The following is a 25,605-nucleotide window of genomic DNA, read 5'->3' on the forward strand; positions in this document are numbered from 1 at the left end:
GGTTTTTTAGGCTTAATTTTTTTAACGTATGCTGTGCCTTGTAGGAGCTAATTGCCTTCTTGCTAATTACCAAACCAATTGCTGAAACACAGTTTTGGATTTAGCTTGTAGAAAGCTTTGGCTGATTGAATCCATTTTTTACTTAGTTATACAGCGATTGGAATGTTTGGATTTCCTGCTTAGTTTGTTTGCCAAATTAGATAAACCTACTGTTTATTTCAGGAGAGATGATGGTGTCACCATTAAATACTCCAGATTCTTCAGGAGAGATACTGGATTGTCATGACATCTCAGATTTGATGAGAGAGGAGGAATCTCCAAAGTCTATATTTGAAATAATGTACTCCAGAATTCCAGAAGGAATAGCTATGCTGGAAGAAGATCTTGATGTGGACAGCGTATCATTAAGTGCAGAGAAACAAGCCTCTCAGGTGAAATTGGAAAGTAAAAGGAAAACACCAGATGAGAAGCTGGAGTCAGTCAACGTTGGATCAGCCATCAAGCAGCCATTAAAAACCCCAGAGAAGAAGCCAGGACTTGTAGAGGTCCTGTCGGGCATCAAGCAGCTTATGAAGACTGCCAAGCAGAAGTCAGAGGAAACAAAGGTAAAATATTTTCTTTAGCTTTTGGAAAGAGTTTATTTAAGCTTGGAGCCTGTGGTTGAAGTGAACTCTTAGGCCATCTAATAAGACATGTTTTATATCATTGTATTTTCATTAAAATATCTCATGCACAAGACCTGTGGCTGACAAAATACCTTCTGGAAGAGCACCTGATGTTTATTTGAAAGCAGTGAAGTTGACAACCTGTGTTTTCCTTGGTAGCTTTGTCCAGGTGTGAATGGGTAAAAACCAGAAGATGCAGCTGAGTACAAATTTGAAGGAGCACTTTTTTTCTAGTCATTTGTTTCTGTTATGTTTAAAGCACCCTTAAATTACTTACAGACTACAATGGAGTTCTTTCTGTGCCTTCCTTTTCATAAGTGGGATATATGCATGTTTGTTTTTTTTTTGTACAGCTTCTTCATAGCTTGTAGATTAAATTCAAAACACTTTTTTTCTTTAAACATCCAAGAGCACTGAGCTTTTGCCAAAATTTGGTGTTACCACGTAGTCAGTTGATTGCTCTTCATGCCCATAAGGCTTTCATTCACTGCTTGCTGAATGGACACCAATTCTACTCTGTTTGCTTGTATTAGGATGTACTTTGTTTAGAGGAACCCTACCTAAATGGCTGCTGAGGCTGCTCTGGGTTACCATTTTGACCTTACAATTCGCACCTTCATCACTCTTGTCATTGGTGTATTTTATTAGCCTCGATTTTTGTTGACTCCCAGATCCATAGATTAAAATGAGTATTGCTGGTCTGTGTAGAACTACAATAAAACACTTCAAAACATTCAAATGATTTAGATTCAATAACCCTCTTTTTCTAATCTTACTAGACAATGTTCAGCCCGTTTACTGAATGCTTTTTAAAACTCTACTGTGTTGTCTTTCACTGTAAAAACTGCTACACTAGCTCAGATAACAAGTATTAAGTTCAGTTTTGTGGTAGTACCAAATATATGATGCAGTTAGCAAACGAAGTTGGCTTCATTTTCTCATAAAGTATTTGGCAGGACTTTTTTCAACTGTTTCACTCCCAATTTTCTATTAGTTAACTATTTCTTGTCCTGTCAGACACACACAAAAGTATTGATTATTGCTTATTTCCTTAGGTCAGGTCAGAAAATGTTATGGATCCTAAGCAGGAAGATGCTGTAACTGCTTGTACTAATGGCAGTCGTGAGTATGGTAAGTACAAACACTTTTATTTTAACTAGAGTAATAATGAATATGCAGGACTGTGTGTGTTGTTAGGAAGTTTCAACGTGTTGTAAAAATTCCAAATTATATAGTATGGAAGGAGCAAATATCTCAGGGAATTTGAGCAGTAATCTGTAACACAAACCAGTGTTGGCATTCTATTGGTGTTTAAAAAATGGTGTAGTAGTTTGATGTAATAACGGTGGCATCTCCAAACATACCAGTGTAAAAAACAAACAAACAAAAAATCACCTGTTGCTAAGGTATCCACTTAAAATCACCTTTATTTGCAAAGACTTTCAAAATATATCTTAAAGCTTGAGTGCTACCTGTCAAATAAAACAAATAACTCTGTGTACTAAACTGGGTTTTATTCTAGGAGTCTGTTTAAATCCCTGTTACTTTTTAAAATTAAATAAATTCATTTGAGCAAGACCACTTTACTGGGAAAATGAAAACTCAAGAGATACTTTGATCGGGCATAGTAATGTGTAACTTTTGTTTGTGCTCTTTTCTATATGACAAACTTTGTAGGGGGGAATAAAACTGTTTTAGAAGACAAAGGAAATACTTCACAAGATAAAGATTCTCAACAAAAGTTGTCAACTAGTGAAGACCACTCTACCCAGAGACTAACAAGGGGCAGACCAAGGAAGACTGTACATCCACCTTCAACAAAGCAGTGTGAAAAGGATTTAAATTCAAAAGAATTGCAAGGTCTGGAGAAAAAGAGCATCCAAGAAGAGATGGGAGAGATCAGTACTTCAACTTCAGTAGCTAAAAATACAGGAAGAGGAAGGAGAACAAATCTTTGCATGGAAAAAGAAATTGTTTCAAAGCATCCTGTTGAGAAAACAGTTGAAACCGTTTCACTTGTGGAAACGCAGGTTGATACTCGAAGACCAAGAAGAGGTAAAACTAAGGAACCTAAGGAGTTAAAACATCCTAGTGAGGATCTTGAGTCTTCTGAAAAAGATTCTTCAGTGCTACAAAAAGATCCTGCAAATAGGAAACAGGCTTTGCAGGAGTATGATATCAGTAGCACATCTGTAACTGAAGATGATCAAAGCAGAAAGACAGAAGGCGTATCTAGTAGCACTCAGGATGAAAATCACCAACTGCAAACAGATTTAAAAAAATCTGAAAACGCATCTGACAAAGGTAGTGTAGAAGACAGAGAAGAAATTCTTCTATTGCATCAGAAGAGGTCTAGAGGAATGAAAAAAATAGAAAACACAGAAGCACTGCTTCCACCCAAAAGACAAAGAAGAGCTAGGAATGAACAGGTTGAACAAGCTCCTTCAGAGGAACTTCATGGGACGACAAGGAAACTTCGTAAACACCAATCAGCAAAATTACTACAAGGTGATGAGCAGACTTCTGAGACTGCCCCCACAGAAGCATCTGGAAACAGAACTGAACTTGAAGTAAAGGTAACAGAAAAAAGAGGTAAGTCTTCAAGAAATGCTAGAAAACAACCAACAGAAGTAAAACCAGACATGTGCGGGATGGCACTTGAAAATACACAGAATGTTCAGAAAGCCAAGGAGACTTCAAATGAAACCATTACGGAAACAAAATCACCCACCAAAAATGAGAGGAAAGTATCTCTGGGAGATGAAGCGGAAAATGCTCAGGAAAATACTACAAAGGCATCTCAAAGATTAAAGTCAGAATCACCTTCTGGAGAGACAGATAAAATGCCAGTAACTGTTCTCAACTTGGAATTCAAACAAGAAGCAAACAGAACTAGAAGCAGGAGAGGGAAAAAAGACTCTTCAGAGAAGAAGGCTGATGAATTTGCCCAGGATGTAAACAGCCTAGATCTTATGCTTAAATGTAAGTCAGAAACAGAGGAATCTTCTCCCAAAGAGTCTTCAGCCTCTAGTTGTGTCAAGCAGGCACACCAAGTAATGAAAGACCAGAACAACACAGCTGACACATTGGTAACTGCTCTAAACAGTGATGGCATTGCTCATAGACATCAAAAGCAGACAAGAAATGAGCAGGAAGCAAATGAACCAAAGCAAACTGAAATCCTGCAAGAGAATCGAACACAGGCAAAAGCAAATGCATCAGCAAGGGACAAAAGAAAAGAGATTGATCTAGCAGCAGAGGCAAAAAGTTCAGCTTCTCTCCGGAGAAAACGTGGCTTGTCAGAAACTGATGACAAAGAGGAGAGTACTAATGAAGAACAAAACGTGCTTTTGGAATTGGTGTCCTGTGCAAAAGCAAAGCCATTAGGAAGGGGCAGAAGGAAAGAAACTCCTCCAGTGTCACACACAACTAATTCCATTTCTCTTAGAAGAAAACGTGGTTTGCCAGCAGATAATGGTAAAGAAGAGGCTCTTAAAGATCAAAATGTTCCGTTAGGAGCAGTTGTTTCAAGTCTAAAAGATCAACCAAAAAGAGGCAGAAGGAATGAAGCTGCCATATTATTAGAAGCCACAAGTTCTACTCCTGCTCGGGGAAAACGTAACTTATCAAAAGAAAGTAGCAGAAATAATAATCATAGGAAAGCTAAACAAATGATTTCTGAAAAACCCTCTTCCGAAGAAAAAATTGACCTTTCAAAAGGGTACTCAGGGAAAAAGAGTAGTATCACTTCAGTGGCTGTTAGTTCTAGTTCACTTCAAGGTTTGCCAGAAGATGGTAAGAATGAAACTCCCAAAGAGCAACAGGGTATACTTTTGGGAGTAACCCAATCAGGAAAAGAAAATCCATCGAAGGCAGGCAGAAGGAAAATAGTTCCTTCCAAATCTGAAGAAACTAGTTCAACCTTTCTCAGGGAAAAGCTTGTCTTGCCTGAAGACAGAGGTCAAAACGGAATCCTTAAGGAAGGTGAAGGTACAGCTCTGGAAAATAACTCATCTCAGGAAAAACAAAGGCAACTGAGAAATAAGAGGAAAAATGTACAATTCAAACCAGAGGCAGCTACTTCTCTTCGTGACAATGGCAACTTGCCTGAAAACGGCAACATTTCGGAAATGCAGTGTTTGATACCCACTGGTTCTGAAGAAAGTAATCAGTCTGGAAAAGGAAAAGAGGTTAACCCTACCCAACAGACAACTTCCACTTCTCGCAGAAGAAAATGTCTGTTGCCAGCAGATGATGTACCACCTAAAAAATCAAAATCAGGTGAGGAAAAAAAAATATTTCTATTTTCTACATATAGCTAAGTCTAGAATTTTGTACAGGTTGTTATTACTGTTGGCTGCCATAGTCTAATGTAAATAGAGAGTGGGTCTTTAATGTAGCAAAGAGAGGTAAGTAAAGAAGGGGCTAGGTTATCCTGTACAAACCAGATGTTTCTCCAAAGCAGAATGGATTGATTGTATGGCATCTGACAGCTGTATTCCTCTTCTGCTGAGTTATTCAAATGCTCTCATGCTCTTCTGCTGTCTCAATCCGTAACTTGCAGGTTAAATAACAGCAATTAACTAACTTACAGGTGGTTATGAGCATAGCATGATAATTACATTTGTAGCACCCATTGTCTGTGCTTGTTTTCTCCTAAATACCATCTAAGCTCCTGCTTTTGTATGTCCAGGTTTTGGGTAGCTTGTACAACTTATCCGTGCTGTAATGAAGTTGGTGCTAGAAGGACTTGGAGCTGTATTTGAGCTCAAATGACAGCAGAAGTTCCACATGTCTCTCACTTTTCCTGTTTTTCAGTTTTATTTTCCCCAAGCCAATAGAGCTCTAGCTTCAGACACTTGAAATATTCCCTAAACCTTTCAGCTGGATGTGATAAAATTTTAAAGATACCACATTGTAATAAGAAATTATCGTCAAATAAATATAATAAAATGGAAGTAATGAATCTTTACAGATGCACAAAGAATTTTCTGGCAGGTTATGTTCATTAATCCTGTTGTGATTTGGCCATGCTCTCGTTTCATTTCTCTTCATCTCTTTATCTGTTACATGTGCTTATCCAAACGTAACACGTACATCTATTGTGGCAGGTTCCCCTCTTGGTTTATTGACTTCACACTTCTGCTAGTTTTCACTTCTTGACACTGCTACATGCACCTCCCAAAGGACTGATCTCTCCCAGTGCTTTTCTACCGGTCTGAATAGTTTCTTTTGGGGGGAGGTCCTTTTTCCCCACATGGATTTTAGTGGTGGTGCTTGGGTCGATGCTCATCTCTTGGAGCAGCTTCACTGGTCTGTGCCATGTGGATTCTTCCAGAAGCGTCCAGTGTGTTTGTTACAACTACAAGCCTGACTTTGCAGTTCTAGCTGGACAATAAATTAGTTGCTGTACATTCATTTTTGCTGTTTTTTTCTTCAGTGTTAGATATGTTTTAGTTTTACATATCAGTAGAAGAATTTTTAGCTAAAATAATAGCTAATTGGTTTTGGTGCTCTCATTAATGTTAACGTACTTTCAGAAATAGCTGTATGTCCTTGGGGACCTATTTTAAAGGATATTGGATGTGCAGAAGTGTGGGTTTTGTAACTGGTTTGTTGAACTCATAGATGTAAGCTTTGGAACGTAGTCATTAGGGACATCTCCCTTCAAAAACAATGGAACTGAAGATTGACTTTCTATAAAATGCTTGATTTATGATATAAATTTCCATTTAATATTTCTGTCTACGAATAGAGAATGATGAAAACGGATCACCCAAAAACGGGAAAAGAAACAAAACTGAAGAAAAACTTGAAGGCAATGTGAAGACAACTCAGACTGCTGGAGGGACGAACAGGACAACAAGATCAAGCACAAGAGCAAGTGCAAGAACAAGAAAATAGTCTTAACAGTTAAAGAGCCAGTTTTTAGAATGATTCTGTAAATGACATTGGAATTTTTAATGTGACTTGACTTACACTCAGATTTTAAGTTCAGATTTTGTAAAGCTATCGCTGATGATATTATCTAAGTACTTTTCTTAATATGTTTACAGATATGATGCCGCCTGTTTTAGTAGATACATATAGTGGTTCCTATACCATGCGATGCTTGTGCAGAATGGCAGGTAGAAAAATAAATCTTTTATGCTCGTATTTATCCCCTTTTTTATGGTAATGAGTACAGTAGCCAGGAAGCCATGTTACTTTACTGCCAGTGTAATTGTAAGCTATTTTCTGCTTAAATTTTATGTGCTTAAGTCTTATTTTTTCATTAAAGTTCTGTAAATATTCTTTTAAAAACTATAGATTTATTAGTAGAACTACTATGAATGAAAATGCTATTTAAAAAAAAAAAAAAATTACTGAGAAGTACGGGTTTGTAAGCCGTTAAATTTGTAAACAATTTAGGACTTAAGTGTTTTGTGTTCTTAGGAATAATTAAAGATGTAATTACTACTGTCCTCTTACAACCATATTTAATTTTTTTAGCCAAATGCCATAATTTTTGGAAGTGTAATGTGGGTGCCTCTGAAATTCAGGCAATTCTCTTGTAAACATGGCCACGCTGTGCAGTGCTTGTAAAGGGAGGTGAGCACTGGGAAGAGGAGCAGTGAGCGTATGAGGTTGCGATGTTGCCCTTTTCAGAGCTGCAGCTGATGTGGAGTACTGAATGTGGTTTGGAGAATATTTTCTAGAGGTCAGTGTCTGCGGCCTGTGGATAATGTTGGCGTGCACACATCTCAAAGGGTGGTAGCTTTCTGTTCCTCTATGAAATGCAAAAAAAAAAAAAAAAAAAAAAAAAAAAAAAAAAATTCAGCTCAGGTATCTATGCATTTTTAAAACCCCAGTTAAGAACCTACATTTTCATATAGTCTAGGAGGAGTAATAGATTTCTATGGAAGGACAGATAGAGTTTATTTTCTGATGTTTTTCTTAGGGCTTCTTTTGGAGAAGATGAATGGCCCTTTGGGCAAGTTCTGATTTGTGAAATCCGTGTTTTCAAAGTGTTACCACAAGAGGAGTGAGGGGTTGCTTCCACCAGCTTAGGTTGCAGCCTCTGAAATGAGAGGAGTATCTTCACCCAAGATGTTTAATTGGCTCTGTGGTGCAGGATTTATGATCATCCCAAATTCCAGGACATGTAGCTTCATGCTTCTTGTCTCAGCAACAACTCAAGCAGTAGGTCTAGACTAGTGACCTTGGAGTTTTACAGAATTTTACCGATTTTACTGGATCCATATGAAGTCCTTGCATGTTGAACAACTCCAGTTTCCTTGCACTCATTTTCTCCTGCTCTGTTTGTGACTCAGTCTCCTTAACTGCAACAGGGAGACTTCACAAAGCCATCTTCACGAACCTAATCTTGTGTCGGCCCCTACTGGCTGCTGCTTAGAAGTATCCCTTTTGGTTGGTTTGGTTGTTTTCCAAAGAAACCTGGTGATAGCCACCAACAGATTCAGAAGAGAAACAGGACAAAGCAGCTTGGCATTTGTAACCCCTTGAAGGTGATGTGCTTGGGATCAATTTGTCATTTGGCTTAGTAGCTTTCCCTATGCAATGTGGGTAGAAAGAGGAAATAACAGCAGCGCTTTGACCTCTGGAAGCTCATGATATAAGTACCCTTCTAGGTCAGCTTCACAGCCTTGCTGTCTTCCGTGTTCCAACCTGTATTTTTTGTTCTTGCAGTTATGTAAGAGAAGCAAGTGCCTCTAAGTTGCTCTTTCTCTGTCATTTCAGTCTTTAATATCATCCCACAATTATTCAAGGCAGTAATTTCTAACAAATCAAAGTCCTAAGGCACACCCCAATTTTTATTTTTTATTCTATTTTTTTTTTTTCAGAATGAGAACAGGGCTGAACTCTTGTGCTGTGAGAAAATGCTCCATTTTAATTGCATTACACACAGCCTTAATGATAAGGGATCATTCCATCTTCCCTAATTTAGCTAGTACGTGTTCGATAGTGAGGCGGCCTCCATACCAGAGGAGATGAAAGCCTTGGGCAGAGGCACGGAGTTGTGAGGGTAGAGGAAGAACACTTGCCAAGTTTCCATCACTGCATTGAAGGAGCTGCCTTGTTTTCCATTCAGTAGCTGCAACTAGGATATAAGAGGGCATCTTGGCCTCTGTGCCAAGCTGTGCAAAGTGAAGAGCTCGTCAGCGAGATGAGCAAAGGGGCATTTTGTTTGGGTTTGTTGAGTGTCACAGGTTGTGCAAACAAGACATTCACCACACAAAAGCTGTTCTGCATAAATGTTACTCTTGACTCATTGGATAAAACCTAATTAAGGCTTTCCTAACAGGGCAATATTCTTTTTTTTTCCAAACAAAGTTCTTGAAAGAAGCAGGAGGGGGGATTCTCGGCTCCTTTTCACAAACCACTTCAAAAGAACTGAGAGAACACCCTTAACTAGATAGCGCCGCTAGGAGCAAATCATTTTTCATAGCACCTGGCACACTGCGTTAGGGTATCACACATCCCACCACTTCAGCTGTGGTCAGCACGTGACTGCTGATGAGCGGGGGCTAACGAAGCGTGCCAGAAGCTGGGCTGTGACTGCTTAACCCCACTGCCACACAGGGCCTGAGCTTGCTCCCCATTCAGCCACTCGGGCTTATTAATTGGGGCTGCGATCCACAGGAAAGTAACTGCTCTGTGGTTGTTTTCTGTTGAGCAGCTAATGCCCAGACTAAGTAAATTGACTTGAAATATCTAATTAATAAGTAAATAATAGTCCATAAAGAGCAGCTGACTCTGTCTGCTGAGATACTACAGAAATGGGGCCTCGCTTAGCAAAAGAGGTCCTAATGGCCTTTTGGGGCAGTGCAAGAAATTCCCTTCTAAAGATGATTGTTAGTTTTGTCCTTGCTTTTATTCTAAAAACCAGCCTCGTCCTAACTGACACCAGCAGAAAGAGTCCACACTCTTGTTTTAAGACAGTATCTGTGACTTTCATGCAGCAGAATTGGTAATTCTACAGGTCACGTTAAAGGTTTTATACAGGATTTTAAACTCAAGTATTTGGTGTCTCTGATTTGTTTTGAAGTCTGTCTCTTCAAAACTAGTAAACTGATATACATGTATATATATATGTATATACATGTATTTTAACAAGTTTTAAAGATCAGCAGCCTATGCACATCATTTCGGGGAGCAATGGTAACAGTGGTTTGAAGTAAATTATGTGTCTGTTTAACACAGAATGGGAAAAAATAACCTACTTTAGTTGTAGAATCTCAGAGGAAAGCAAAGTCCTACCAACACACCTACAGTGAGAACAAGCTCCAGTGAACCACACGTATGCAAACGTTATAGCCTTATTGAGAAATAGAGCTGAACACAGGCATATTTTCTGATTCTAATTAATATATATATATTTTTGTCTCCAGTGATTCTGTCTGATATCTCATTTTTTGTTTGCTCCTAGTTTGTGACTTTCTATGTATATGTAAAGTATGCATATAAAGTTATCAAAGTTATACACTTATATATATTTTTCAGAGCTGAGTTACCAATTTCTGAACATACTAAATGCATAATTAATACTTGATATACATTTGATATCTCTGTGGCAGTGAACTAATTTATTTTCTACTTTTATATTACTATTTAGTACAAGCTAAACATGAGTAAAGAATGGTATCCATCCCTAGGCATGTTGACCAGATCTGTACCATTACAGTAGTTCAGGGGGACAGAAGGTGGTCAACCTTCATCTCGTGAGACTCACAGCCCCACAAGGAAAAATGTGTCATAGGATTATTTTCTGTAACATAGTACGCATAAATATCTTGCAATTTGCTCTCAAGTATAGCTAGGAGTCTCAAGTTAACTATTTTCTCAAAAATTTTGATGGCAAATATAAATGTGCGGTTGTCATCCCATGTCTTGTGTCATTGGTCATCTCCTGAGTGTACACCGACACTCAGCTCCTTCCAGGAATCTTCACCGACTTTGATACTGCCAAATCAATAGTCTTTAGGTTATAAACTCTACAAGAAGCCAGGTATTTTTGCCTAAATTGAATGCCTAACTTGAAAGAGCCCTTCAGAGCTGCAACACAGCTGAAAATAATTCCCAAACTGCCCTACTTCGATTTCATTCTGCTTCATTCAATGTGTTTCTGGAAGGTGGTGGTGTCCTTAAAGAATGCAAATTGCAATTCTTTTATTACACGAAAATATCTTCTAAAATGGTCTGAGTCTCAAGCTAAAATATTCTGAGTCTTATGCTAGGTAAATATTCAAGGGAAAAACAAGGGTACCTATGCAGAACTTCTGAAAGAAAGTGACACAAAAATAATTTAAGAGAAACTCAGAAATTCTGTAATGCTTATTTTCAATACAAATTGTAAAATATCCTATGTGGAGGTATTTATAACTCCATCGCTACCTTGATTTATTTACCTTTGGGATGTGACTTTACAGTGTCCTTTTCTGTCCCCAGGTATGAACTGTAAGTGATCATAGCAAAGACTTCATTTACTTATGTATTTACTTATTTATTTCCAAATACTGTTTGGCTTTCACTTAAAGAAATATTTCTGTATTTTTCAAGAGGCATAGACTGAAAACATAAGGTGGAGAAACAGCTGATCCTTAGCATTGGAAGTGTATGTAATTTTTAATATAAGGTGTATGTAATTTTTAATATAAGGAGGTGTTAAAGTGCCAGGCAGATGTCGCCATAATGTCTTTATCTGCAGTAAAACTTTTGTACACCACATAATGTGCTATGTGTCCATTGAACTAGGATGTTTTGACTATGGATTTTGAAAGAATGTAATTAAGTTTCTATATATGCCTCACTTCTTTTAATGTCTTGCCCTCGAAAGTTTTTGTTTGACAATAGTAAATAAAATAAAGTTGACTTTAATTCTGTGTTTGTGTTTTTGTTTGTTTGTTTGTTTGTTTTATATAATAAATGTAGCTTCCAGGAATTCATAAAAATATGTTTACAGTTACTCATGGCTTTATTTGGATTCATAGTTTTCTCTGTATGTGTCTATATATTTTTACATTTATAAATATATTTTAAGGAGGAGAGAGATATTTAGACAGTAGAACAGTAGAGAATGAGTACTAAATAATGTTGGTGAAGAGTGGTGGTGAATATCCATGGCCAGGTAAAATAAACATAAGAAAGAATATCACAGCTGCCTTTCTTTTCATCAGCAGACTGTTTCCTTTATACCAAACTAGGGAGACGTATAAGAAATTGAGGTGCCTGACAGTGCATCAGACTTTTTTTGGGTTCAATATATTTGAAAACTATATTTTGAAAGGCAAAAACATATATATATATTTTATCTGTCCAAAAGAAACAAGAACATTCCATAAATACCTGCAAGTATGTAAAGATAATATAATTTTCAGTAATGGTATAATATATACTCTCCAGAAGGGCTTTTAAATAAAATTTTAAATAACATTTTACATGGATACAGTAAGATAGTAAATATGCAGTCCATTTTATTATTATTTTTTATTATTCTATTTTTGTTTAAGAGCCTGGTCACATTTTATTAAAATGGGTAACTAAAATATTCGCTGTAAGGCTGAGCGTTTAGTTAACTCGGTATTCATATTTTCTAAGCAATCTTCCAAAAAAAAAAAATAATAATAATCCTGACATTAGATTTTAATATTTCAAACCTGTACTGTAATCAATGGTATAGTTTATATAGAGATATGTCATTTACTCTTGACTTTCTCTTTCATATCCAATATCCTTTCTGACTACTGTGAGTTCATAGCTCAAAAAAGTTTCTTGATAACAAGATCAGCTGCTTAATTACAAGAAAACCTGTATTGGTTTGAATTTTCCATCTTTTAATTTGTATCTTTCCATGGCATTCCTCTCCTGACTTGACACTAAGGTGCAATGCTATTTTGAGAGAACAGTGTGATTGTAGTTGTTAACCTTGATGCTGAGTTGTAAACACTGTCAGGTTCGATAATTTCCCAAAGGCTGAGATCTGATGGAGCCAATTCTCAAAGATTAAAAGATATCAGGTAATTGATGATCTTTGAGGATGTCATCTCCATAGATTCTTATTTCAGCTTCCTTTCTTGCTTCTTTAGGATAGAATTTATGGTTTGTCCTCAGGGGAGGAAGAAAAAACAAAAGAAAACAAACAAACAAAATAAAACTGAAACAGGTGGAACTTGCACCCTTCTTTTAAAAAAAAAAAAAAAAAAAAAAAGCCTTTGGGGTTACTTGCATCTCCAAAACTCAGTTAGTGAATATTCTGAGGCTTGTGACTTGCGCTTGTATGTGCACTTGAAAGGCTCAAATTTGGGGAGGCAATACACTGGAAGAAGGTGATGTAGAAGTAGAATTTTAACTGTCAGTTATATTGGGTCATCTGATAGCTTTTTATGGTACTCAGGGTAGATACAAGTACCTTCTTATGCTTAATTTGAGCACCTCTCCCTAGCAGGAAGTTGAATATCTCTGTCTAGAACTATTCCGACTTCAGAACAGCACTTTAAAACACGTTCCTGACACAAATCCTTTATCAGAAGTGTCCAAGCATTAGGAGAGATTTGGGCTCACTGAACTGTGATGCAGCAGTACTTTGAAAGAGAAGTTTAATCAAGTTTGAATGCTTGAACAAACACAATATTCTGTGGGATTGGTGTTGTTTTAGTGTGTACCTGAATGCTTTTCCATTGCAAGAAAAACTTCTTAACAATAATGGCGCAATAAACTATTTTATTAACCATAAAACTTGCGTGCCATTTCTAGAAATGCATCTTTTGCCATTGAGAGTGGGAGATGAAAGGACTGCTCAGACTTGCAGCCATCTGAAAAGTATATATATATATATATATTTTTTCTCTAAAAAGGGAAAAAAAAGTTAATATTTAACTTCCATATTTCATTTCCTCAGTATTATTTCCTTCAGTGACAGGATCGTATTTTGGAGGAAAAGACCTAGTTAAAGAAGTGCTAGTGGAGTAGAAATTGGGAAGTTCTGCAATTAAGAGCCTTTACCAGGCTCCTGGATAGCTTTGAAAGCATATAAGAAAATCTAAATGGCTACTGTATGGCTTAGAAAAGATCCCATGAACTTGTTTTTTTGCTATTTTCAGAGAGAGTTGCATCTACCTTTTTATCAAATATCTTCATGAATACCAGAAAAAATCCAGGTATCCTTGCCATTAAAATGTCAAAAAAAAAAATTGCCTAAAATCAACTAATTAGAGCTTTAAATTATATTTAAAGATTGGGCTTTTCTTAACAAGCTAAAAGCACATTTACTAAGGCAAAGTAAGGCAAAGTGTTAAATCCTTGGTTTTGTTTGAGAGAAATATTCTGCAAGCCAGCCAACTGTGGAAGTTGTGTGAATTTTGTAATTAATATTTTGCGTACGTACATAAAGCTCCAAATGATCTATTTTTAAATAAAGGACAATGATAACACCCTGTAGGAGGGTCAGACAGATCATTTTGTCAGAAATCACATGTAAAACGAGGGCCAAATTCACTTTAATCGGACCCACCGAGAACAAGTTTCAAGTCAAAGCCTTCAACTCATTTACATCAACAGCCGAGACTTCTAGCAGTCTGACCTGGTAGCTGGACCAGGTTAAAACAAACAAACAAATGAAAAACTTTCATCTGTTGCTGTTCCAGTCTGTCAAATTACCAAGATAAAATCATTTTACTACTGTGTTCTGAGGTGTATTTTAGTTAGTGAATTACTTCCTAGCCCTCCTCTTAACTGCCTGGTTCCTGTCAGCAAAGTCAGGCCCACCAATTAGCGCAGGCTAATTCTGCTCCTTTTTATATGTGTGCCTCCTTTGTTATGCTGTACATTGTTCACTAGTTGGGATATCTACTGACAATTAGGGAATGAGGCAGACACAAAGACTAATTTGATCACCCGGAGACCTGCCTCCCAAGATCCCTGTGTAGGCAGTGGAGACACAGCAGTACCTCCAGGGCACTCCAGCTGAGGTTTCAGCTCGCCTTCGCCCTCTAGAGAAGCCTCCTTCTTTCCATTAACTACAGGGAAAGACTGGCATCCCCAGGCAAGAGATGGCCCCTCTCAACCACGCTCCCATTTTAATAAGGGAAGTCAGCGACAGAGTTTGACTTTTGAGTTTCAGGGCAAAGGCTGCTCGTCCGCCACGCTGGAAACGGGCCTGGTCCGGCTGCCTGATGGAGCTCATCCCAGCCCAGCTCCCGACCTGGCCCCATAGGCACCTTGTGCCTCCAAAATCAGCAATTCCCTTTGGGCACACTTCTATGTGCTCTCGGGACACTCCTGGCCTCACCAGGAGGACAGAATGAGGGAGGAATGGCAGTGGGGTGAACCTTTCACGTGAATTAAAGTCATTAAGTAAGGTTCTGTTTGTTAGGTTAATTGCGGTATTGATCCTCCAAGTCCCTCAATTTGGAGTAGTATATAACTGATACAATTTCAGTTCAATAATTTTTGTTGGTGAAAACATGCATTTTACCTGTATTCAGCTTAGTTTCTTTATGCCTTTTTCCCTAGCCAGTTCACACACTGTCAGTTGTAGACTGGACTGCCTGTAAGTGTTGGGTGTATGGCAGACATCATGGATGATAACCATTGAGACACAAATATTTTAATTGTTGAACATTCAAATTCAAATGTTGGTCAAAATAGTTTTGATACCACTGGAAAAATTGAGAGGGAATCTGGTTCTTGAAAATTTAATCTTTATGAAAACACTTAAAGATGAGATGTCTTTAATTTATGAAAACAAATTATATCAATTTGACTCTTTCAAATTTAAAATTTCCCATCAATATCAACATTCATCTGGCAATTTATTATTCTTTGCTATCTTCGTTTTTTGTAGAATCATTTTAAAGTTGTGAATAACATGCTGTGTGCAGTGTCTGTGTGCAGTGTCTCAGTGATAGTCCTATTATATGGTGAGATAAAATCACAGGCCTTCCTGGTTAATCCTGGATATGTTTCACTTAAAACAAACAAAAAACAAACAAACAAAAAAAAAAAAAAAAAAACATTTTTTTGCTGTTAAACCTTACATTCTGTTAAGGAAAAATTCAGGTAAAATAAAGTGCAAGACTGAAAGGCTTATGGCAAATTTGTAATGAGGAAAATATTTCACAGAATCGCAGAATATCCTGAATTAGAAGGAACCCACAATGATCATCAAGTTTAACTCCTTGGTCCTTAAATGACCGCCCAGAAAATCAGACCACATGTCTGAGAGCACTGTCCAAATGCTTTTTGAACTCGAGCAGAGAGTGAGGACAGAGTGAGGTCAGCACTTAGCACAGATTCTGGAACTGTATGACGCTTTTTGTTGTAGAAACGTACTGGATGCTTGGACACTTGTACTGGATGCTTGGACGCTCGTACTGGATGCTTGGACACTCGTTAAGATTCAGCTTGAAATTGTGATTTCTGACTACAGCAAATCCTTTGGAATCATAAATAGCTGTGAAGTCCTGTTTACACAGCTGCCAGTTAAGGTTATCGTGTCTGTTTTGCTTCGTAGTTGCGAAATCTTGGGCAGAAGTGGTAAAATTGGGTGTTGCAAGACCACAGGCAAAGGCCGTTAAAAAACGTGCCCCAAAACGAAGACCAATGAAGAAGACAACACAGTCACCAAAGGTATTTGTTTTACTTCTTTTTAAGGTTTGGGGGTTTGCTTAACCTTGAAACAGCTTGTTGGCATTTAACTGCAGAAGCTGGAAGTTTGAGATTTTGGCAAGATGTTAAATGGGTATTGGTGTCTTTCTCACAGCGTGTAAATCTACTTGAATTTACTGAAATGTATTAATTCAAAACATCTTAAGAATGTATCTAAATAACTAATTGTGTTGGGTGGATGGAGTAAGTATTTGTCCCTTGTCTGTAGTTGAAGCTGTAGTGCTGTTTGAAAGAGGTTCTGTTCCGGTTTAACCACTTTACGTGGTGGTGAGGTTGGTCGTTGGATGATGGTGAAGGTCTTTCCCAACCTAAAGGATTCTATGCAGGTGGAAAGGAGTAAGACTGAAAGACTCTCAGGATAATCCCTGAGCGTTTCTGAAAGCTAAGAAAACTTGTCTCAGATGCTCATTGAGCGTAGTCACTCAAATCTTAAACGAATATATGAGCTGCATTTCACAACGAATCAGCCCTTTAAAGTAGCTGCAATTTAACCACTTCTGTATGCCCAGCAGTCTGTATTAGCTAAACACGACCAATAAATTTGTGGAATCTCTTGAGTGATTCTGGCTAGGTTTTAAATAAAAGGGATCTTTGTGTCCTAATTTTTATTTATTTATTTATTTATTTATTTATTTATTTCCTTTTTTTCCTCCAGAAAGAAAAATAAAAGGTCATTTTAGCACAGGTCATGCAGAATCTCCTGCTACAGTAGTTGTAGGCAGAGCGCACTCTACCACTGGTAGAATAGCTGGACAGGTCCTTAAAGTGGTGAAAAATCCAATCTTGAAACAAAACTTGAATATGGATGAAAGCTTCACAGGTACGTTGTGAGATTTTTAAAACCTGTTACTGGTTCTGCCAACTGTGCACTTTTTTTTTTTTTTTTTTTCCGAAACAAGTGCTCATTTTTCTGAATATAATTTATAGGGCTGGCTGAGATGTTTAAAACTCCAGAAAATACAAGTGGAAAAACATCACCTTCAAGCACTGTTCGTGACAGTGATCTTACACCACCGTGCACGACAATGGACACTTCTGAACTGCGTACTCCTGAAGAATCTGGTATGGTTGTTAATTGGAAAGAAATTATTAAAGTATACTTTGGGGTAGCTGTGTCTGCAACTCACTGATAGTGCATAGCCTAATGCTAGGCAGACTTAGTGTAGAGATAAAGCATCTTGCAACCATTGATTTTTTTTTTTATCATGTATTGGAGGACATTTTCCAGTAGTTCCAGTTATTTTTTTTGGTAGGTGTTATTTTTTTATTCATTCAGTTTTATATCGAACTTCTAAATGCTGAAGTATTGTTTCAGGCAAACCTTGTGTTGAAGCATGGCAATCCTTTAATCAACTGTCAGGGGATACATCTAGATTCAATGACAAAATCTTACGGCAGGGAGTGGTTATGCTGTAGAATTTTGCAAAGATTCTACTTAAGAAAAATGTCAGATTAGGAAGATTTGTGTTAAGATGATCCTTAGCTTTTTTTTTCTGTCTTTTGCATATGACTTTGCATATCAGTCGTGTTCCTGAATAACTCAGAATTCTTTAAATTCTGTTTTACTAAGAATTTAGCAAAAGTGAGCATCTAGTGAATCACCAACAAAAATCAAGAATGAATTATCCAATATTCAGAGTAGTAATACTAATGATTTTTATCAGATTAAATAAAAAATCATCAAGGTTTTTTAGGCTTAATTTTTTTAACGTATGCTGTGCCTTGTAGGAGCTAATTGCCTTCTTGCTAATTACCAAACCAATTGCTGAAACACAGTTTTGGATTTAGCTTGTAGAAAGCTTTGGCTGATTGAATCCATTTTTTACTTAGTTATACAGCGATTGGAATGTTTGGATTTCCTGCTTAGTTTGTTTGCCAAATTAGATAAACCTACTGTTTATTTCAGGAGAGATGATGGTGTCACCATTAAATACTCCAGATTCTTCAGGAGAGATACTGGATTGTCATGACATCTCAGATTTGATGAGAGAGGAGGAATCTCCAAAGTCTATATTTGAAATAATGTACTCCAGAATTCCAGAAGGAATAGCTATGCTGGAAGAAGATCTTGATGTGGACAGCGTATCATTAAGTGCAGAGAAACAAGCCTCTCAGGTGAAATTGGAAAGTAAAAGGAAAACACCAGATGAGAAGTTGGAGTCAGTCAACGTTGGATCAGCCATCAAGCAGCCATTAAAAACCCCAGAGAAGAAGCCAGGACTTGTAGAGGTCCTGTCGGGCATCAAGCAGCTTATGAAGACTGCCAAGCAGAAGTCAGAGGAAACAAAGGTAAAATATTTTCTTTAGCTTTTGGAAAGAGTTTATTTAAGCTTGGAGCCTGTGGTTGAAGTGAACTCTTAGGCCATCTAATAAGACATGTTTTATATCATTGTATTTTCATTAAAATATCTCATGCACAAGACCTGTGGCTGACAAAATACCTTCTGGAAGAGCACCTGATGTTTATTTGAAAACAGTGAAGTTGACAACCTGTGTTTTCCTTGGTAGCTTTGTCCAGGTGTGAATGGGTAAAAACCAGAAGATGCAGCTGAGTACAAATTTGAAGGAGCACTTTTTTTCTAGTCATTTGTTTCTGTTATGTTTAAAGCACCCTTAAATTACTTACAGACTACAATGGAGTTCTTTCTGTGCCTTCCTTTTCATAAGTGGGATATATGCATGTTTGTTTTTTTTTTGTACAGCTTCTTCATAGCTTGTAGATTAAATTCAAAACACTTTTTTTCTTTAAACATCCAAGAGCACTGAGCTTTTGCCAAAATTTGGTGTTACCACGTAGTCAGTTGATTGCTCTTCATGCCCATAAGGCTTTCATTCACTGCTTGCTGAATGGACACCAATTCTACTCTGTTTGCTTGTATTAGGATGTACTTTGTTTAGAGGAACCCTACCTAAATGGCTGCTGAGGCTGCTCTGGGTTACCATTTTGACCTTACAATTCGCACCTTCATCACTCTTGTCATTGGTGTATTTTATTAGCCTCGATTTTTGTTGACTCCCAGATCCATAGATTAAAATGAGTATTGCTGGTCTGTGTAGAACTACAATAAAACACTTCAAAACATTCAAATGATTTAGATTCAATAACCCTCTTTTTCTAATCTTACTAGACAATGTTCAGCCCGTTTACTGAATGCTTTTTAAAACTCTACTGTGTTGTCTTTCACTGTAAAAACTGCTACACTAGCTCAGATAACAAGTATTAAGTTCAGTTTTGTGGTAGTACCAAATATATGATGCAGTTAGCAAACGAAGTTGGCTTCATTTTCTCATAAAGTATTTGGCAGGACTTTTTTCAACTGTTTCACTCCCAATTTTCTATTAGTTAACTATTTCTTGTCCTGTCAGACACACACAAAAGTATTGATTATTGCTTATTTCCTTAGGTCAGGTCAGAAAATGTTATGGATCCTAAGCAGGAAGATGCTGTAACTGCTTGTACTAATGGCAGTCGTGAGTATGGTAAGTACAAACACTTTTATTTTAACTAGAGTAATAATGAATATGCAGGACTGTGTGTGTTGTTAGGAAGTTTCAACGTGTTGTAAAAATTCCAAATTATATAGTATGGAAGGAGCAAATATCTCAGGGAATTTGAGCAGTAATCTGTAACACAAACCAGTGTTGGCATTCTATTGGTGTTTAAAAAATGGTGTAGTAGTTTGATGTAATAACGGTGGCATCTCCAAACATACCAGTGTAAAAAACAAACAAACAAAAAATCACCTGTTGCTAAGGTATCCACTTAAAATCACCTTTATTTGCAAAGACTTTCAAAATATATCTTAAAGCTTGAGTGCTACCTGTCAAATAAAACAAATAACTCTGTGTACTAAACTGGGTTTTATTCTAGGAGTCTGTTTAAATCCCTGTTACTTTTTAAAATAAAATATGATTCATTTGAGCAAGACCGCTTTACTAGGAAAATGAAAACTCAAGAGATACTTTGATCGGGCATAGTAATGTATAACTTTTGATTGTGCTCTTTTCTATATGACAAACTTTGTAGGGGGGAATAAAACTGTTTTAGAAGACAAAGGAAATACTTCACAAGATAAAGATTCTCAACAAAAGTTGTCAACTAGCGAAGACCACTCTACCCAGAGACTAACAAGGGGCAGACCAAGGAAGACTGTACATCCACCTTCAACAAAGCAGTGTGAAAAGGATTTAAATTCAAAAGAATTGCAAGGTCTGGAGAAAAAGAGCATCCAAGAAGAGATGGGAGAGATCAGTACTTCAACTTCAGTAGCTAAAAATACAGGAAGAGGAAGGAGAACAAATCTTTGCATGGAAAAAGAAATTGTTTCAAAGCATCCTGTTGAGAAAACAGTTGAAACCGTTTCACTTGTGGAAACGCAGGTTGATACTCGAAGACCAAGAAGAGGTAAAACTAAGGAACCTAAGGAGTTAAAACATCCTAGTGAGGATCTTGAGTCTTCTGAAAAAGATTCTTCAGTGCTACAAAAAGATCCTGCAAATAGGAAACAGGCTTTGCAGGAGTATGATATCAGTAGCACATCTGTAACTGAAGATGATCAAAGCAGAAAGACAGAAGGCGTATCTAGTAGCACTCAGGATGAAAATCACCAACTGCAAACAGATTTAAAAAAATCTGAAAACGCATCTGACAAAGGTAGTGTAGAAGACAGAGAAGAAATTCTTCTATTGCATCAGAAGAGGTCTAGAGGAATGAAAAAAATAGAAAACACAGAAGCACTGCTTCCACCCAAAAGACAAAGAAGAGCTAGGAATGAACAGGTTGAACAAGCTCCTTCAGAGGAACTTCATGGGACGACAAGGAAACTTCGTAAACACCAATCAGCAAAATTACTACAAGGTGATGAGCAGACTTCTGAGACTGCCCCCACAGAAGCATCTGGAAACAGAACTGAACTTGAAGTAAAGGTAACAGAAAAAAGAGGTAAGTCTTCAAGAAATGCTAGAAAACAACCAACAGAAGTAAAACCAGACATGTGCGGGATGGCACTTGAAAATACACAGAATGTTCAGAAAGCCAAGGAGACTTCAAATGAAACCATTACGGAAACAAAATCACCCACCAAAAATGAGAGGAAAGTATCTCTGGGAGATGAAGCGGAAAATGCTCAGGAAAATACTACAAAGGCATCTCAAAGATTAAAGTCAGAATCACCTTCTGGAGAGACAGATAAAATGCCAGTAACTGTTCTCAACTTGGAATTCAAACAAGAAGCAAACAGAACTAGAAGCAGGAGAGGGAAAAAAGACTCTTCAGAGAAGAAGGCTGATGAATTTGCCCAGGATGTAAACAGCCTAGATCTTATGCTTAAATGTAAGTCAGAAACAGAGGAATCTTCTCCCAAAGAGTCTTCAGCCTCTAGTTGTGTCAAGCAGGCACACCAAGTAATGAAAGACCAGAACAACACAGCTGACACATTGGTAACTGCTCTAAACAGTGATGGCATTGCTCATAGACATCAAAAGCAGACAAGAAATGAGCAGGAAGCAAATGAACCAAAGCAAACTGAAATCCTGCAAGAGAATCAAACACCAAATAATAGAATTACACGTAGAAGACTTAGAGGAAGAAGAGTTAATTTTAAACTTGAAGAAGCCAGTTCCGAAGCTCTAGGAGAAGAAAGGAATTTACCTGGGAATGAGGAAGGAATGGCTTGCAAACATGATCAACGTGAGGCTTCAGAAAATCCTTTAGAAGTAAGGAGGAGCAGAAGAAGGCAAGCTGATTCCATTCCACAAGCAGCTTGTTCTACCTTTACGAAAAAAGAAACCTTAATTAAAGATCATAGTAAAGATGAGACTTCTACAAAAGATCAAGATCCAGCTTTGGAAGCTATTCCCTCTTCAACAGAAGAAGTTCCGCTGAGAGGACGAAGGCGGCGAGACGTTGCTGTAGCATCACAAACGGTGAGTTCTCTTTCTATCAGAGAAAAACGTGGCTTGCTAGAAGGTGATGATAAAAAGATGACTGTGAAAGAAGATCAAAATCCAGCATTGGGAGATAGCACTTTGCAGGCAAAAGCAAATGCATCAGCAAGGGACAAAAGAAAAGAGATTGATCTAGCAGCAGAGGCAAAAAGTTCAGCTTCTCTCCGGAGAAAACGTGGCTTGTCAGAAACTGATGACAAAGAGGAGAGTACTAATGAAGAACAAAACGTGCTTTTGGAATCGGTGTCCTGTGCAAAAGCAAAGCCATTAGGAAGGGGCAGAAGGAAAGAAACTCCTCCAGTGTCACACACAACTAATTCCATTTCTCTTAGAAGAAAACGTGGTTTGCCAGCAGATAATGGTAAAGAAGAGGCTCTTAAAGATCAAAATGTTCCGTTAGGAGCAGTTGTTTCAAGTCTAAAAGATCAACCAAAAAGAGGCAGAAGGAATGAAGCTGCCATATTATTAGAAGCCACAAGTTCTACTCCTGCTCGGGGAAAACGTAACTTATCAAAAGAAAGTAGCAGAAATAATAATCATAGGAAAGCTAAACAAATGATTTCTGAAAAACCCTCTTCCGAAGAAAAAATTGACCTTTCAAAAGGGTACTCAGGGAAAAAGAGTAGTATCACTTCAGTGGCTGTTAGTTCTAGTTCACTTCAAGGTTTGCCAGAAGATGGTAAGAATGAAACTCCCAAAGAGCAACAGGGTATACTTTTGGGAGTAACCCAATCAGGAAAAGAAAATCCATCGAAGGCAGGCAGAAGGAAAATAGTTCCTTCCAAATCTGAAGAAACTAGTTCAACCTTTCTCAGGGAAAAGCTTGTCTTGCCTGAAGACAGAGGTCAAAACGGAATCCTTAAGGAAGGTGAAGGTACAGCTCTGGAAAATAACTCATCTCAGGAAAAACAAAGGCAACTGAGAAATAAGAGGAAAAATGTACAATTCAAACCAGAGGCAGCTACTTCTCTTCGTGACAATGGCAACTTGCCTGAAAACGGCAACATTTCGGAAATGCAGTGTTTGATACCCACTGGTTCTGAAGAAAGTAATCAGTCTGGAAAAGGAAAAGAGGTTAACCCTACCCAACAGACAACTTCCACTTCTCGCAGAAGAAAATGTCTGTTGCCAGCAGATGATGTACCACCTAAAAAATCAAAATCAGGTGAGGAAAAAAAAATATTTCTATTTTCTACATATAGCTAAGTCTAGAATTTTGTACAGGTTGTTATTACTGTTGGCTGCCATAGTCTAATGTAAATAGAGAGTGGGTCTTTAATGTAGCAAAGAGAGGTAAGTAAAGAAGGGGCTAGGTTATCCTGTACAAACCAGATGTTTCTCCAAAGCAGAATGGATTGATTGTATGGCATCTGACAGCTGTATTCCTCTTCTGCTGAGTTATTCAAATGCTCTCATGCTCTTCTGCTGTCTCAATCCGTAACTTGCAGGTTAAATAACAGCAATTAACTAACTTACAGGTGGTTATGAGCATAGCATGATAATTACATTTGTAGCACCCATTGTCTGTGCTTGTTTTCTCCTAAATACCATCTAAGCTCCTGCTTTTGTATGTCCAGGTTTTGGGTAGCTTGTACAACTTATCCGTGCTGTAATGAAGTTGGTGCTAGAAGGACTTGGAGCTGTATTTGAGCTCAAATGACAGCAGAAGTTCCACATGTCTCTCACTTTTCCTGTTTTTCAGTTTTATTTTCCCCAAGCCAATAGAGCTCTAGCTTCAGACACTTGAAATATTCCCTAAACCTTTCAGCTGGATGTGATAAAATTTTAAAGATACCACGTTGTAATAAGAAATTATCGTCAAATAAATATAATAAAATGGAAGTAATGAATCTTTACAGATGCACAAAGAATTTTCTGGCAGGTTATGTTCATTAATCCTGTTGTGATTTGGCCATGCTCTCGTTTCATTTCTCTTCATCTCTTTATCTGTTACATGTGCTTATCCAAACGTAACACGTACATCTATTGTGGCAGGTTCCCCTCTTGGTTTATTGACTTCACACTTCTGCTAGTTTTCACTTCTTGACACTGCTACATGCACCTCCCAAAGGACTGATCTCTCCCAGTGCTTTTCTACCGGTCTGAATAGTTTCTTTTGGGGGGAGGTCCTTTTTCCCCACATGGATTTTAGTGGTGGTGCTTGGGTCGATGCTCATCTCTTGGAGCAGCTTCACTGGTCTGTGCCATGTGGATTCTTCCAGAAGCGTCCAGTGTGTTTGTTACAACTACAAGCCTGACTTTGCAGTTCTAGCTGGACAATAAATTAGTTGCTGTACATTCATTTTTGCTGTTTTTTTCTTCAGTGTTAGATATGTTTTAGTTTTACATATCAGTAGAAGAATTTTTAGCTAAAATAATAGCTAATTGGTTTTGGTGCTCTCATTAATGTTAACGTACTTTCAGAAATAGCTGTATGTCCTTGGGGACCTATTTTAAAGGATATTGGATGTGCAGAAGTGTGGGTTTTGTAACTGGTTTGTTGAACTCATAGATGTAAGCTTTGGAACGTAGTCATTAGGGACATCTCCCTTCAAAAACAATGGAACTGAAGATTGACTTTCTATAAAATGCTTGATTTATGATATAAATTTCCATTTAATATTTCTGTCTACGAATAGAGAATGATGAAAACGGATCACCCAAAAACGGGAAAAGAAACAAAACTGAAGAAAAACTTGAAGGCAATGTGAAGACAACTCAGACTGCTGGAGGGACGAACAGGACAACAAGATCAAGCACAAGAGCAAGTGCAAGAACAAGAAAATAGTCTTAACAGTTAAAGAGCCAGTTTTTAGAATGATTCTGTAAATGACATTGGAATTTTTAATGTGACTTGACTTACACTCAGATTTTAAGTTCAGATTTTGTAAAGCTATCGCTGATGATATTATCTAAGTACTTTTCTTAATATGTTTACAGATATGATGCCGCCTGTTTTAGTAGATACATATAGTGGTTCCTATACCATGCGATGCTTGTGCAGAATGGCAGGTAGAAAAATAAATCTTTTATGCTCGTATTTATCCCCTTTTTTATGGTAATGAGTACAGTAGCCAGGAAGCCATGTTACTTTACTGCCAGTGTAATTGTAAGCTATTTTCTGCTTAAATTTTATGTGCTTAAGTCTTATTTTTTCATTAAAGTTCTGTAAATATTCTTTTAAAAACTATAGATTTATTAGTAGAACTACTATGAATGAAAATGCTATTTAAAAAAAAAAAAAAATTACTGAGAAGTACGGGTTTGTAAGCCGTTAAATTTGTAAACAATTTAGGACTTAAGTGTTTTGTGTTCTTAGGAATAATTA

The 25,605-nt window shown here is 37.4% G+C and overlaps 1 protein-coding gene across 1 annotated transcript in view; it reads left to right on the forward strand.

The window, feature by feature from the left end:
* Window positions 1-25,065, forward strand: part of LOC139998622 (uncharacterized) — a 39,589-nt gene extending 14,524 nt beyond the window's left edge. The window contains exons 13-21 of the mRNA XM_072028664.1: window positions 223-605; window positions 2,696-2,969; window positions 4,365-4,655; window positions 4,737-4,946; window positions 6,421-6,549; window positions 18,271-18,620; window positions 19,742-19,811; window positions 20,380-23,442; window positions 24,917-25,065. Coding sequence (XP_071884765.1) covers window positions 223-605; window positions 2,696-2,969; window positions 4,365-4,655; window positions 4,737-4,946; window positions 6,421-6,549; window positions 18,271-18,620; window positions 19,742-19,811; window positions 20,380-23,442; window positions 24,917-25,065 — 4,919 coding nt within the window. The remainder of the gene's footprint in view (window positions 1-222; window positions 606-2,695; window positions 2,970-4,364; window positions 4,656-4,736; window positions 4,947-6,420; window positions 6,550-18,270; window positions 18,621-19,741; window positions 19,812-20,379; window positions 23,443-24,916) is intronic.
* The last annotated feature ends 540 nt before the right edge of the window (window positions 25,066-25,605 follow it).

Source organism: Anas platyrhynchos, chromosome 28, assembly GCF_047663525.1.
Source record: "Anas platyrhynchos isolate ZD024472 breed Pekin duck chromosome 28, IASCAAS_PekinDuck_T2T, whole genome shotgun sequence".
Classification (NCBI taxonomy): domain Eukaryota; kingdom Metazoa; phylum Chordata; class Aves; order Anseriformes; family Anatidae; genus Anas; species Anas platyrhynchos.